The 17,078-nt window shown below is 31.1% G+C and overlaps 2 protein-coding genes across 2 annotated transcripts in view; one reads left to right on the forward strand and one right to left on the reverse strand.

Moving 5' to 3' along the window:
- Positions 1-396, reverse strand: part of LOC123275016 (protein O-mannosyl-transferase TMTC4-like) — a 1,369-nt gene extending 973 nt beyond the window's left edge. Inside the window, exon 1 of the mRNA XM_044742891.1 lies at positions 382-396. Coding sequence (XP_044598826.1) covers positions 382-396 — 15 coding nt within the window. The remainder of the gene's footprint in view (positions 1-381) is intronic.
- Positions 397-14,061: 13,665 nt separating this feature from the next.
- The window catches only part of LOC123275368 (transcription factor mef2A), a 50,173-nt gene continuing 47,156 nt past the window's right edge, over positions 14,062-17,078 (forward strand). Inside the window, exons 1-2 of the mRNA XM_044743460.1 lie at positions 14,062-14,285; positions 14,812-14,911. Coding sequence (XP_044599395.1) covers positions 14,906-14,911 — 6 coding nt within the window. The 5' untranslated portion in view covers positions 14,062-14,285; positions 14,812-14,905. The remainder of the gene's footprint in view (positions 14,286-14,811; positions 14,912-17,078) is intronic.

The raw sequence follows: 17,078 nt of genomic DNA on the forward strand, positions 1-17,078 counted from the left end.
CGTTCATGTTGATGATACCAACTTCGAGTTCAAGTTATTTCTGTATAACTTGTGTGCATGTCTTTTTATTATCATTTTTTATCGTTATTATTATTATTATCATCGTGCTTTTTATCATCCTCGCGATCATTACTACGGTGCATCAGCAACAGTAACAGCGAAGGACCATAAAGCAGCATCCTTCTCATATGAATCATATACAGTGTAGACACAGTATAAGTACATACATGTATCTGGCAAGCTAGAATGATTCCAACTCTGTCATTATCATTTTCCACCCGCACACAACCTGTTTGATCCTCTTTATCGCCTGAATGACCGTGAGGATAGCACAGAGGATATAATACGTATGTGTGTTCGGTGTTGTTATTCTGCACCTACTCGTATCACTTTCATTAGTATTTTATTTATTTATTTGAATTGTTTCTGATGGTATATTCGTTATTAGTATTGCCATTTTATAGACTAGACACTTTATTTACACTGGATTAATAATATGTCGAATTAATAATAAATAACATCGCAAAAAGTTATTAAATCGAGCAAGTCCACTTCTACTATTTTTAGTGTCATCCAAAAGATTTATGTTTATGGAGGTAATCAGTCTGTACGAGTAATGCGTGTGGTACATAAATCACCTGGAGAAACAAATTAAAATAATAAATAAATAATTATGTTATTATTTTGTTTTTATAAATATTGTTGTTGTTGGAATTTTATAATTACGAGGATCAATGGCTTTGAATAAATTATTGTCGGTAGAAAAATTTATCGCGGCTATTAAATTGGTTAGTAGAGGCGGAAAATAAAAAACGAAAAATGGTGATTAATTTTTTAGATGGGGCTATTTTGTTATTTTCGCTGAACACGTGTATATACTCTGAAAAAGAATGGGTCTCTGGTGGGGCGTGAAAATGATTTGGTGTGAAAATTTTAAATGCCAATGAAGTGAAAATTGCACTAAGCTCGGTGGTTAATTTTCTCATTTTGGGATGTCGTAGTGGTTTAAAAAAAAATTATACAATTGTAAAAGTATCTAAAAATTTTTTTTTAAGAGATTTTACTACTGATATTTTAGACAAATTATTAATGAAACGAAAAAAAAATATATTTTGAATTTTACAGAATGTCTATAATAATATTTTTTATTTTGAATAATTTAATATACTGACATACGACTAAATTATTATGGTGTATTAATATTTTCGTTTGTCGAAACCAGTTGCGATGAATCGGAGCCTGTCAATGAAAGGAATGATGATAAAAATTATTAATTTTCCGTGATCGCGTATAATGGATAACAAATGTGAGCATGATTGGAAATTATATTTATGTCAATTTTAATTTTTCCGAGTTTTAGGCTTGATATAGCCCCTAATTGACAACTGTCATGTCAGTTCCAATTTTCCGGATCTACTTTTTGGCCGTTAAAATCCACGGTTAAATAATCGATTTATTATTTAATTTTGTTATTGAGCCAATTAACAGTGGTGATCGTACCGGTGAATGTTTAATACAAAAAAAAATAAATAAAAATGTTTTATGATAAAAAAGAAAAAAGTCCCAAAAAATTGTAATTTACGATCCAAGTTAATCTATTTAATGTTATAAATTTATTTTACGGACTGGTATTTTTAGTCGAAGAGAAGGGAATAAGACTAAATAAAAAAGGGTTTTAAATAAATTAAATAACTTAAATTTATTTTTACAACAATCAATTTATTGCTTATTATATATAGTACAACCGAGTATTCAGTGAATTGCTGAGTTAATTAATTAAGCAATTAGTTTCTCGATGAACAGAGAGAGTGTACAATATAAAGAAAAAATTTTGTTTGACTTGTCGCTTGTGACAGTACATTTAATGTATTAAATCGCGGTCTAGGCAAACACGTTGAGATTAACAAGAAGAAGTGACTCTCTATCTTCATTATTCGACGCCGGGGTTATCATGTAGGCCATGTGACGTCATATCATCTTAGCTCTGTCAACAAAATGGTTGATGTAATAGAATATGGTTAGTTTTATTTTTTATTTTTTTGATAAAATTTTTTCTTCGCGTTAATCATCTTATCATGTCAAAAATTTCCTTTGGAATTAGACATAAATTTTATTATTTCTTATCACCTACACTTTTCATTCAAAATTATCGACTTCCGGTTTAGTGTCAATAAATTGATATGAATATTTAACCTTAAACACATGTTGATTACTGAAAATAAAAAAAAAATTTACACAGAATTTCGTTTGCACGCTACAAAAAAAATTGACTTGATTAATGATAATAATTCTTGAACCAAGAAAATTATTTTGAAGAATTTATCTTGAATCAAGTAAAATTAATTTAACCTGAGAAAAATTTCTTAATTCAAGAATTTTAAATTGAGACAATGAAGTTTTTTAAAAATTATTTTCTTGGTTCATTAGTTATTTTAAAAAGAAAAAAAAAAGGAGCAATAATATTTCTACACAATTACAAATAACTCCATGTATTCAATATCTCTGAGTATGTCATAACAATCTCTGTCTGACTCATATGCTATATCTACTGTGACCACGAGTCATCTTGACTCACGACTACGCGCAATTTATACTGTACCTAACCTTCATACAAAATGATGTAAACAGACTGGAATACAACACAAGTAGTCTAGTATTGGAAATAAGAATTAAAATAAACTCCAAAATGACGTTTTGAAAATGTCAATTGGGATAAAAAGTATTTTTAATAGTTTAGAAAAAAATAAAATGTAAATTGTTCACTGGACATAAACTAAAAAATAATGAGCTTGATATAATATGGTATAGTGTAAATTTTTTTAGTGACTTCCGGAAATTTACTTATCCTCTGATAAAAAATTATCTTGGTTCAAGAAAAAAAATTTCATCAACAAAAATTATTTTCAAGAATTTCATTGTTTTGAATTGAGCAATAAAATTCTTGAATAAAAAAATTTTTCTTAGATTGAGTAAATTTTACTTAATTAAAAAATTTTTCAACTTGAAATTTTTTAAAATAAATATTTTGGTTTGAAATTTTTTCTAATGAATCAAGTTAAATTTTTTATCAGTGTATTCGGATATTATATTACTAATATAGATTTCTAGTTACTGAATGTTGGCGCCCATATCATCAGTGAGGATGTGTAATGATATATTGTATGAACTTAAATATAGAGGATAACAGATGGACAAGCAACAACTCTGTGAAGGAGAAGAAGATGGAAAAGGTAAATTCAGAACTGTTTATTCGCGAGATTCGTCGAGATATACTGAATATATAGTGAACGGATATATCGATCGAACGTCAAGCTTGCCGTGGGCTACTACGTCCAACCGTCAGACTTGAACAGACAGCAGGATTCTGAGGCCCTATACTGTGTGTGTATGTGCTACTAGAGCTATATTCTCTGGTACTGCTTCCCGTCGGTCGGTCCATACGTACATCCGTCCGTCGAGTTCATCCGGTCTTCGAATAATGCCAGAGTTCACCTAAATATAACCTTCACTTCGTATGTGTCAACTATATAAACTCAACTCTCAACTCAAACTACACTCTATATAGTTACTTATACGTACACACTGAGATTTAGCCGGGTTCAGTTGCTCTTTCTCGCATATTTGCTGTTTGTTACATCGCTCGACGTCTTCTCTGTAAAATAACCATTCAACTCAATATACGGCATGGATTTATTCAATAACTCTGTATTACAAACTTGAATATTCCCTGAAAATTTCCATATTCAATCTTATCATAAATGCTACTATTCTTCGATCAAATATTATGTTTTGCTATTATTTTATTTTTTTTTTTTTTACTAAAATTTTATCAAATTCATTAATTATTAAAATTGTATTATAAAAATTCAAGCTGGAGTTTAAAAATAAAATAATTAATTGGATATTTATGTTGTAAGTTTTTTGAGTATTTGATGTACCATATAACTTAAATTTTAACTTATGAGTTATAAGTTAAGATTTGAGTTATTTATGCTAAGGACGTCAGTAGAAAGTTTACATAAATTATCCATTCCATGCAATTAATTTATTCGAAGAAAAAAAAAGTTTTGAAATTTTCTTTTTTGTTAAATTAAGCATATCTATACGTTATGTGTTTCTTATTAAATTAATACTTTATTTGACCACATCCAACTGTTCTCTGATAATAGTATATTGTGCAACTAGTACGACAAGTTGTTGATTGCCTCCAGATAAAAAAAAGAAAAAAATCAAAAGTTCAAATTATAAAGCGAAAAAAAAATTATGTCAATAGTTTTTTTTTTCACGGTTCAAAATTATGATACTCTTAAAAATAACGTTTTTGCTTCAAAATTTTTTCTCTTTAATTACGTAAATTTTTTTAGCATTGTACAATGTCTGTGATCCCATTGATTCTTATTTTACTCATATATACCGAAAGGATTATCTAGAACCAAAAAAATTTTCTTGGTTTAAAAAATATTAAAAAAAAAAAACATTTACTTGGCTAAAAATACTTTTGGTCTCTCAAATATTTTTTTAAATCAAAAATTAAATATTTAGTAAGCATAAAGTATTGGTGTCCTAACTATCGGGTGGTATTCAAAAAATTTTTTCAATCATAGGTATCCGTATTAAAGCAAATTTGTGTAGCATAAGATAATTAGGTTTAATTGCTATGCAATTGACAGTATATTCAAGGGTTTTCTATAATAACTCGCCTATATACACATATATCCGATATAACTGATTGGTGGATTGACACACAAGCATAAGCATATCAGAGATATGATGTTTGTGCAAATTCAGTATTACGCGCGATTCATAATGTACATGATGCGCACTTAAAACGTATGTGAGTGATTTTGGATCGTACAGACGCATAGACGTACGCGTATCATATAGATATATATATCAACCATAGATACATAATAAATGCTCACGGTTTTGTATAAACAGGAGTATAGCGGAGATAGGAAGTAGTAGTAGTAGTAATAGTTGTAGCAGTGGAGAAGACATATATATAGACCATGAGTATAAGGTTTGATGCGCAGACGCGAGGGTCGAACGGTAAAAAAATTGGCCCCAGTATCCTAGGGGAGGAGGTGGTCGTATCGATCGTGCTAACATCGAGTAAAGTCCGTAGCGTTGGTGGAATAGTAGTATGGTAGTACACCCGTAGCGGGAGCTGTGATGATGGGGTACCAACGGGACGTGGACGACGTCCAACATCCCCTGGACCCTCCCTCTTCCGTTCGTCCCTCACATCAATGTCCCTCGTCCTTCTCCTCTCATACTCATATACATATACTCCCCATCATCCTCTATATTCTATATCCTATCTAACACTCTTTCTCTCTTCATCTAAAATTTCTCTCTTCAATTACTCTATCGCTTTACATTTTCCTCGCCTCATAAAAAATTTACCGATACCACTTTTGTTTCAATATATTCTATCATTTTATTTTTCCCGTCATTTGTTTGCTTCCATTTAAAAATTACATACAAATAGTTCAATTTACTAATTGTTACGTCTATTGCTATTGTTTTAATCAAATTAAATCAAATAAAACAAAAAAAAAATCCAAAAATTAAGTCCAAAGATAATTTCGGATAATTTTTATGTAAACGATGTTTATAAAAACTTTAAAAGTAACTTTGAGGATGGCTGAAAATTCTACCAAGTTAAAATAAAAAAAGATTTACAAATAAAAATTCTTTCTCCAAATGAAGTTCATGGAGCCAAGCTTTATAAATAAGACGGAAACAAAAAATTTAATAGATAATAGAGTGAACCAGCTAGCCCGAGCGCAGCGTAGTTTGTAAAGAAAGAAATGCACGGTAAAGTTTACGGGGGCTGAAACTACTGTATGCAAGCTTCCTTGAGGATATACCACCACCGATAGAACGTGTACTGCGGAGAGCAGAGTGCAGAGAGTAGTTTTGCTCCTATTCTGCTTACACCGCACACGTGGCGTGTCGGAGCGTGTTTGAGGGACGAAAAGTACGGCGTGCGATGGTTGGCTGGAAAATAGGTTCTATTGGGGGTTCGACCCCTCGGCGATAAGGGTGCAGGACTTTACTACGCAACCCCTGGTTTTGTATATACATATATATGCTTATACATGTACATATATATGACCGAGGGGTTGAAAACTAACTCTCATCAGGCTCTTTGAGAAAATCCATCTCCTGCGTTACTCATCTATCGATTTATAAATCTACCTACTCACATTTTTTATCACTATCGTTTAAATAGTCATCAAGGTTCGCGTTCGATATATATAAATATATTTGGGTACACTGACCTGTTGAAATATATATATTGATCGATATGCTTGCCTTTTTCTGCATAAAGTTGTAAAAATGTCACACGGGTCGTTAATCCTGTAGCTTGGGAGAAATATTTAGATGATGCGGTTTGGATTTTTTAAAAAATATTTTTTAAAAGCAAAACTGATATTAAGAATTTTTTAATTTGATGGAGAAAAGAGGGCGCCAATGTTGTTTCGAATCCCTGCCGCGCGCTCAAAAGTATACCAAGGGGAATCGATCCATGCGCTTTATACTCTTATATCTATATAGAAAAGTATATACTACAGAGCTTATATCGTTTGTCTCAACTACTTGCGGATTATTAATATTTGGACTTAAAAATCAATTGCTGCTTTATTTAACAATAATTAAATTATTGCTCAAAAATCTGAATAATAATTGCAGTGCATAGGTAGAAGGTAGAAGAAGTGAACTTTAGTTAGAGCTCTTTTATATTGAATAAACAATAATTGGTAGCTGTCAAAAAGTTAAAGCTCGAAATAGAAGTAAAGACAGAAGCGGGGAAAACGAATGAATCGAGTTTGAGAAGAAAGAGATTAGTGGATTAATAATTCAAACTTTTTTGGTCAAATGCGTCTACGTACCGACGAAGAGGTGGCCGTTGTCGCAGTCCCCTTACGACCCGCGGGGGATCGATCCGCGCGCACCCATCGACCTGCCCCGCGGGCAAAACTCGAACTCGCACCCGAATAAGAAACTCGGCACGCGGAACAACACCGTATATCTGTAAGAAGAGAACTTGCGAAATTCACAACTTCTGGCTTTGTATTCTTCCCTTTACATCCATGAATATACAATATATGTTTTACATTGTAATCCCCTTGTGTTTCAAGGACTGTAATCATTAATATAAGGGTTCTACATATAATATCATATGCATACGTTTTATTTATTGACGGGGACGAAAAAATAAATGCATGTATACATTTATTTTTTTGTTTAACGAGAGTAAGAGCTTTTGAATGAAAAAAGCAGTTAATCTTCAATAATTGCAGCTAATTATCGGTACAAAGGATCGTTAAAAGCTGATGAGGGTGAGAGTAAATATTTTTTGCTAGTAATTAATAAAAATAATTATTTTTATTTGAATGTTGTGATAATGATGAATTTATGTTTTTTTTTTTTTTTTTCGTTCGGAGAAAGAATATAAAATGTTATTTTTGTATCAACAGATATATACCACTAAATATTTAATTCGGCAAAGTGCACATAGACACACCATCCACTGTATATATGTATATAAATAATAGAGTTGAACATCGACAAAAAGTATTATGTCGATCGATATTTGTGAAGAGAGAGAGAGAGAGAGAGAGATGGAATGAGAATAGAAATAGAATGTATAAGGATATCTTTCGCTGAGGACAGAATGTCGATATGCTTTCACCTTTCTGGAATTTCCATTAAATTAATTAACTTTAAAAACTATTTTAGAATATAAATTTATATTTTTTACAATTTTTGAATTTAGATAAAAAGTTAAATGGCATAATGCCGTTTTGGTGGATTTTGAAATTGGGCTGAAAAATATATGAGCGGATTAAAGCAACGAGGTTTTACCTGATTATTTTATCAAGCTAACAGATAATAGGTCGATTCAATAAAGTAATGTGCTTTAATTAGATTGATGGACATGAATATGAACTTTCAACCTATCGACGTTGGTGTATTTCATGCGTTAATTACATTAAATATCAAATAACTAGCAATTAATTTTTTTCAAATCTTTATTTTTTTGACTCAAAGCCAAAAATAATGTAAAATTGAAATCAATAAATATAGAATAATATTTTGGTTTTGCTTAAAAAATTAATGAGTACTAAAAAAATTTTCATTTATATTTTTTTGAAATTTCGAAGTGTAATTTTTTTTTTTTTATTTTTGCTCAAAAAATCTTGAAAATTGCGAGATGTTAATAATTTTCAATAATTGAGTAAATGTTTGAAATAGATTTGATTTTATTATTTAACTACGAATTTATTACCCTATATGATTAATTTGAAAAACAAAAGGGAGGGAAAATAGAAGCGTATATATTAAATGAATATTATAATTTAATATAAAAGTTTTGTGTAGAATTAATGAGAATATAATGATAAAATAGTTTACGATATTTTAAGTAGACAGTAAATGAGAAAATAAAACAGTCGGTGTAGTAAAAAGTGCGTGGAATTTTGTAATTATTTTGGGTCCGTGCAGTGTAGGAGTACCATGCAGAAGCTCGAGAAGAAATTAGAGATACGCCCTCTACTCGCGCTAGCAGTTTTCATGTGCGACGACGAAGAAGAGGGTGGAAAAACTCATATCCCCTAATGAAGTAAAACGGGACGCCGGGAGTGAGAAAGAAAGTAGAGACTCTGCGGGTGAAGGAGGAGTTTCTGGCGGTGGAATAGACGACGGAGGCAGAGGAAAAGAGGGAAAGCTTCGTGTTATTTGGCAGAGAGTTGCGATACGGGGGTTGGGAGGGTGTGTGTGTTGAGCCGAGATGATGGTAGTAAATATATAGGAGAGAAAGAGAGTAAAAAACCGTACCGAGTATCCTGAGTGGGAGGTGGGAGAGAGGAAGAAGAAACTGTGGGTGCCAGTCTGAAGGAAAAGGAGAGAAGGAGGACTGGGAGGAGGATTGCGAAGGCGACTGAGAGTCTCGCGTTCATGAGAGTTTGAGAAAGAGTCGAGTAGTACGAGGAGGTGAAGCTGGAGGAGCGACCCGGTGGAGGCGAAGCTGGAGGTGGAGGTGCAAGAGGAGGATGGAGGAGGAGGAGGTAGAGGATCCCAGCGAACTACGATCGACGGTGACAAAGTATCCTGAGAAGAGGGAAGGAAAAAGCTACCTCTACTTTTTCGTGTATAGATAGAAAGACCTGAAGAGAGACAGAGGAGGAGCGAATATGCAGCAGGCAAACGAGCAAAAACGTGAAATATGAAATCCAAGAAATTACGAGTGATAACGAAATTTTGAATATTTCATTTTTTTATCTTTATTGATTAATAAATCAAATATTTTTTTAATAAACAGCTAAACTGACGGATTATTTTGTTATTCATTAAATGAATGAATGAGTGAGTGAATGGAAAAATGAATTTATGCATGACAAAGTTATCAATGTGTCCAGGTGTATGTGACTGAATTTTTATTAACTTTTTTTCGTGGTAATAACGACACAAGACACCAGACCGTGAAAATTTAGATCAATTAAACGGTTTAACTTTCAGCAGACATTGCACCCCATCAAACATTACAACTTACTTTTACTTATGTTCTGGTCTTATCTGTTCTGTACTGTTAAAATCTCAACGGCCCGTTTAAGTTTATTCTCCTTCGTTCGAAAGTGTACTGCCGCTTACGCTATGAAATATAAATGATGGATGGCACGTTCACTGTATGTTACACCAGGAGAGTCATGCCGTAACCAACGTTTTTTAGGATTCAAGTTTATTATCATTTTACGGCTACTTTACAATCAAAATTTATCACTAACTTATTTTTATATTCATGAGTACACTTCAATTTTCAAAGTACTTGAGATCTGAAAATTAAAAAAATTAAACTGTAAATAATAATTGTGCACCGATGGTGACAACTGCATAAAAAGCAATCAATTTTTTAATACGAATTTTCTTGTACTTTTAATTCAATTTTAACAACGGTTCGATTTTCTTAAGTTAAATTTAATTAGAAATCGATAAATTTTTTTTACACATTAATATTTATTTTTTACTAAGATTATTTTATTCAATAATTTAACTACATGGATTTAACTTAAAATTGTCGCTAATGTAAATACCTCATTTACGATTATTCAATATTAATTCTATAAATATTTAAATTTATCAAAAATAGACTTGAGCTTTAATGTAAAGTCAATTATTTAACTGGTTGATTTCAAAAGTAATGAGTTAATAATTAAAATGTATTATTCACATAAATTTCAGTGTTATAATTTCGATTGAAATTTTACAGATTCAGTCATTGAGATTTTATTTTATCAACTTTTAGCGTAACCGTCAGTATAATAACGAATGTTTAATATTTTTTGTAAATATGATTTCCTACCTCGAATAATTGAATTTTCCAATTAATTTATAGCTCAACTTGTGTAATTATTGGTAAATGAAAAATATTTACAATAAAGTAATTGTTTTGTTAGTTATAAAAAAAAAAAATATTTCATTTTTTTCAACGTAAACATGTACATATTTGTAACTGCAAGCGAATATGTTATTGATGATGTGGTAACGAGAAATTTCATCGAATCAAGTAAAAATATTGAATATTTAACGGATATATTTTTTCGTAAACAAATGTTTATTTAATTCAATTAAATGCGTGTCTACATTGAAATCTAAAAAATATATATTCGCAATTTTTTTTATCAAAATACAACATTTTTTTTTTTTAACATGTATTTTGACGTCCCAAATATTTAATTGAATTCAAAATATACGCTCAATTATTTTCAAAGTAAAAATCTTGAATCAAGAAAATTATTTTAATTGAAGTAAATTTCACTTAATTCAAAAACTTTCCTTACTTAATTCAAGATTTTTTTTTTTAATCAAGTTAATTATTTTTATCCTTGTAAGACACTTAAAAAAAATGTTTTATCCAAAATAAAAAAACGGCCACTTATTACGGTTTGAAAAACAAAACTTTTTATCCTCACTGTCAGAATTTGCATGCGTTTAATTATCGTTTATTAAAAACAAAAACAAACATATAATTAAAAAATACAATGAATAATATACAATAATAAGTACATAAAATAAAGTAAACGGTGAACGGCTACATAGGAGTACTTGTATACAAACATTTGCAGGTAACATGAACACAATGGCCATCATCGTCGGATAATAGTAGAAATAGTTGTTTTCGAAACTTGGAACATTGCCGGTAACACTCACGAGCATAATGAATCTATATTCCAGAGGGGATGATGTACTCATACAAGTGTGGATATATATCATTAATATCGCGATGAATGCTTATATATACGTACATTTATCCAGTTGTCTGATGTTAAGTCTAGTACAGAGTACACGTATAGTAGTTATATAGGTATTAGATGGATTGAGGTAGGTATTGGGGCGTATTCTCATCACCCTGTATGATTGAACACATGACAACTATTGGTTGATTTTGAGTAGTTTCACTGTAGTGGTACACGCGGTACTTGGTTCATGCGTGCCCCGAAGCCGCGCTTTTCCAATTGTTATACCTATAGTTCTATACTATAATATATATATATATATATATATATATATATATATATATATATATATATATATATATATATACGTTTATAGATGAACGAGTGTGTATAATAGTTGTAGAGTTATAGTAGAGAGTACAGAGACGAATAACAGGAGGAGAGAGTAGTCTGTAACGCGTCAAATGCGGGAAACAAGAGCAAAATCAATGGACTTTTCAGTATTGCGGCTGGCACACAATTGTCTCGTTGTATTTGCCTCGTTTATAATGACTAATGGATCCATGTGGATACATACTAAATATCTCTCTGTCTATGTCTATATTTTCAATTTCTCATGGGTGTGAGATATATGTATTTATTTATTAGTACACCAGTTACACACTCACACTAGATACACATACATATATGCTCAATGTTCAATGTTCAATATCAACAAAATGGATGAAATACGCACTTTATGGTTGGAATGAATACTCAGGTTATAAATTATCCTAATTAAAAGGTTTGTAGATTGATATTTCCTCCACACATTGACATCTGATGAAATACAAACCTACACAATTTTCGGTATGCCATTAGGGAATAATTATAAATTTCAAAGTTGAGTATTTAAAACACCTGTTATTATCAAGCTATTTAATTAAATATTATATTTTATCGTTCATTAATGTTTCAAATTTATGTTAATATTCAATTGGTTATTTAAGATTAAGTTTGAAACACTGAAATAAATTTTGCTTTATATTATATTGTCTTCTATTCTCTGGATCGTTAATAAACTGGTGGTAGTTTATTATTAACTTTAATCGTTTAGTACAGTTGTTGAAATCAAAAGTGAACGATAATGGAGTGATTTAATAAGATCATACTATTATTGCCGATTGAATATTATTTTTTAAGTCATTTTAATCTTCAATAGTCGGGTTAAACTCATTATTAGTGATTTATTTTAATTCAAAATTTCTCATATTAAAATGTCTATGACTTTATTATTTCCAGGTTTAAAGTTATTGGAAAATTTTATTAATGGGAATAAATGATTTATAATTGAAAAATATTCAAATATTTAGTATTCATACAAAATTAATTTTGATTATTTAAAATTTATCTAAATTTTTTTAAACTTTAAATTTTTTAATGACTACACTTGAAGTTTTTTTCAATGATTATATCAAAATAAAATTAAGTTTTTAAATGGATCATTTTTATTTCAAAATTTGAGTTCAATGAACTTTTAAAAATACTAAAATAATTTGTTGATTTTCGGTTATTTTTTAATTTAAAAATTTTTGGATGTTATGAACTTTTTGAAGTCTCATATACAAATTAAAATGTTAAATAATAGAGTATCATATTTTTTTACGAAGTGGATTGAAAAGTTAAGATGAAACAATGGTACATCGTCGGCATAAATCGAAACAGAGGACAAAGAAAAAGAAGAGGGCTTTCTGCTTTCTGGTTTTCGCTGGGGGTAAAGCGATGTCAGGGAGATTTTATATAAATGGATAGACATCATTGTCGATATTAATATAATACCCAGCAGATTTTAATACAAATAGAGATATATGGTTTTAGTTTTACCTGAGCTCATAGTTTCGATGTTAACTGATTGGAAGAAGTAAAGGCGAAGCGAAAATCAAAAAAAAAAAAAGAAAAATAAAAAGAAAGAGTTTATCAGGATAAAAAAGTATACTGAATAAAAGTACAGAAATATATGTATACGTAGATAGATGCGATAAAGAGAGGGTGTTCTGATGAATATGACAAATTATAATTTTACCTCCTCGATTTTGTAAGGGACGGAAATAGCCTGCACACTCAGAATATAACGCAATATATCTACAGATATACATATGCATTCAGACATGTATATATTTTATGAATGTGTATAGGGAGCCAAAATCAAGATGTAGACGGCAAAAAAAGTAAATGACGTTAGGGAAAAAAATCAAACCGAATAAGAAAATAAAAAAAGGCAGGAGACTTAAAAGTTGTTTTTGTTTGTTTTTAGTTTATACTTTATACTATCTTCGATCCTTTTGCTTATATACATACTTTCTTCGATAACTATCACATTTCCAATTCACCAATACATTCCCGCTGCGTGTAGAATGCCACAGTACTCGCGTAGTAGTATTTATTCCTCTTCATCACGTAAGTAGTTTCATCGATTCATTACACAGAATAACTTCAACGTTAACCAATACTGATTTTCCGATGATTAATGATCTATTGAAATTTTTCATTTTATTATATAAGAAATTCTCATCGTATTTAAATCTGTTGACAACATATTTCATCGTTAAATCTTCAACATCTATAATATCATAATGATAATAATAATAATTCATTCATCACTCAAGTTTAAGAGGGTTAAAATGTGTCTTTTAAAATTTTTTGTCTTTAAAAATTTTTTAAGCTTTGAAAATTTTCTATTTAATTTCATTAAGTCTTTAAAAAATTATTTTAAATATTTAGCACCTTCCTTATGTCTAAAACATATTTATTAAATTTACAGATGGTTTTAGAACATCTAAAAAAGGGTTGAGGCGATTGTAGACAGTTTTGCCATAAATCTACAACAGATTGATCTAATCCAGCACAAATCGTCCCTTTGCACTAAAGATCCAAAGATTTATCCACGTGGACCTGAGAAGATATTCACTATGTGCGACACGTGGGTAGCGGCTTTATTCTGACGTCACGGGCGCATTGTATACTCTTCTTCAATATCGTGTTCCATTATGTACTAGAATAAGAGTGAGTTTAATGCACATATATACACTCTTATTTATATACATATATAGTTAATAGTATTACTGTAGCAGCATTATATAGTTATATTGTAGCAGGTGAAATACTTTTATTAAGGGACTATAAAAAGCTTGAAAAGAAAAAACAATAACAAAAATAAAAAACAAACAGAAGGACGTGTGTACATTCACTTACGTACGCCGGGGCCCGGGAAGCCAATACAAATGATATAAATTACCTAGGGATGCACTTCGCGCGTAATACCATCAGTACTAGTACTCTACCTACGCCACCACACAACCACGTTGTGCCAACAGATTCAACAAGAAAGGGATTTATTCTCCCGTGTTAATTACTATCAAAAATAAAACCTGATTGATACGCACACTTCCCAATACATCGATAACACGCAATTTTCTTTGTTTACAATTTTTTTTTTCCCTTATTATTTTTTTAAATTTACTTAAATTAATAAAAGTTTTTCAGATCAAAAATTTTCTTTCTTAAATCAAGAAAAGTTTTCTTTTTTTAGTGTCCAAGTTTCAATCAAACAGATGACGGCTTCTTTACTGTATAATAATCATCGCTCTCATAAATTAGCCATCAGCATCATGTTACTCTGACGAATGACGGTAATACAACGTATAAATAATTAATTTTTTTAAACAACTTGTTATTTTTATTAATATGGTGAAAATTTTTGAACACAAATCATTCGGCCGATCATTGTTTTTTATCTCGTATCACAAAACTAATAAAAAATAAATTGAGATCTATATTACGAATATATATCTATACAACACATGTGTATACTGTATGTACTATATATAGAAAGAGATTCGCGACTAGCGCGAAATTTCTGTAAAGCTCGTTCGTTAGTCCATGGATGAATACATACGTGTAATTCTTGATACTGGTGTTAGTGCATGTGTATGACAGAGAGGATCAACTAATGGTGAAATCTTTCTCTGTTATATGCATGATACATATGCACACATATATACCATGATCATCTACAGAGAAATCCCTCGACCAAAGCCACGAGCGGATCGAACTTATACATGGAACCTAACTCACATATGTGTTCATATATGTACATTTATATTCATTATTATACAACTATGTATATACAAGTGCTTTCATATATATTATACACATATGAGTTGATGTGTGCAAATATATATCTACTAAGTTTTAATGTGTAGAAATATATATGAGAGAGAGAAAGAGAGAACATATGAGAGTTGAACCATAGAGTAGAGCATTGCTCCTCACACAGATACGCACCCACATCAACCAAGTCCTAGCACAATTACTAACACAAATCGATTTTGGGTATTCTCTCGCGCACAAGCTCCCCTTTCTCCCGATTCTGACGGTGTACAGTAAACCCACCTACACTAGCACCAGGATTCCCCACTCCAACTTATCACCCCTTCGTCCAACTCCGCGTTTATTTCTCCCCCAATACTTTACTCTACTTGCGATTCCTCATTCTCATCTGCCGTAAGACTCCTACCTCTCGTTTTTTTTCTCTAATATCTGCTGTCTATCCTCCTTCACCTCACTTTTGTTGTTCCTCACGCAAGTACTGTCTCTTTCTCAACCTACTGGTCACAATTTCAATTTGTTATTTCTGCATTATCCTGCTGCCTTCCTAATTATGCTACCTTACCTTTTCATCCCCCTTCCTTTCAATTCTTTTCAATGTCACTAATTTTCTTCTTCAAAAATTCCCATAAGTTTTCCTCCATTACACGTGTTTTTAATTATAAATTATTTTTAAACTTTTCAAATAAATTTATTCACTAAATTAAACTTTTTTCATCCAAACAAAAAATAATTTAATTAACATTTTTTATTTTGCGTTCCATAAAAAATAGTCTACATATATGTACATACTTTTTGATCTAAAAATGAATTCAGAAAAACATTCATAGAAAAAAAAAGTTTTGAGCAAAGATGCATTTTTTAACTTTTTACCGTATCTCATTATCATCATATTCTAATCTGAGGTTCGTCAAGAAGTAGCGATCATAGAGGGTTGTTTTTCTCTCTAACATTCTCTACTCGACACACTATCAGTAGATACAGATATATGTACATGTACATACTGCAGTTTTATATATTATACAGATAAAGATAAAGATATAGAGGGTTTATTTCTGCAACGTGGGTACAGTACGCAGCCATACACATATAATACATAAATATATATCTATATACGTCAAGTCTTGTTTCTCTGGCAATTCTCTTTCTCTTGGTTCTGCCCCTTCATCCACGTCTATCTTGCTTTCTGTTTCTCCCTCGTTCCACAGCACTCGCTGGTTCGTCGTTATTTCTACACAGTATATATATATATATATATACTCCTGTTAGTTCTTGTTCTCGTTCTCGTTCTTGTTCTTGTATATATCCTCACGTCCAATCCACGCAGACGCTGTTAGTATCACTGTAGAAGTAAATGCTGTAGATTTAGTAATGGTGGTAGAACCAAATGGAAGTAGAGTTGAGTGTATAAGACGAGACGATACCAGTATGTAGAGAGTAGAGAGTAGATGGTAGGTTTCAAAGTAGAACGCAAACAGAGTAGTAGTAGTAGTAGACTCACATACAGACTCAGAGTCTTGTCTCGAACCCCAGGCTTTCTCAATTTAAACTCTGCTCTCCCCTACAATTCTACGGCAAGTGGGAAGAAGAAAGCGCCAGCTAGTAAAGGAGCGCCTGAGAAGGATAGAGGCTTCGTAAACGACAAGAGGAGAATTCTAAGGAGTGAGAAGAGCTCGTAGCAGTGCGCAA

Source organism: Cotesia glomerata, linkage group LG1 (genome assembly GCF_020080835.1).
Source record: "Cotesia glomerata isolate CgM1 linkage group LG1, MPM_Cglom_v2.3, whole genome shotgun sequence".
NCBI classification, from domain to species: domain Eukaryota; kingdom Metazoa; phylum Arthropoda; class Insecta; order Hymenoptera; family Braconidae; genus Cotesia; species Cotesia glomerata.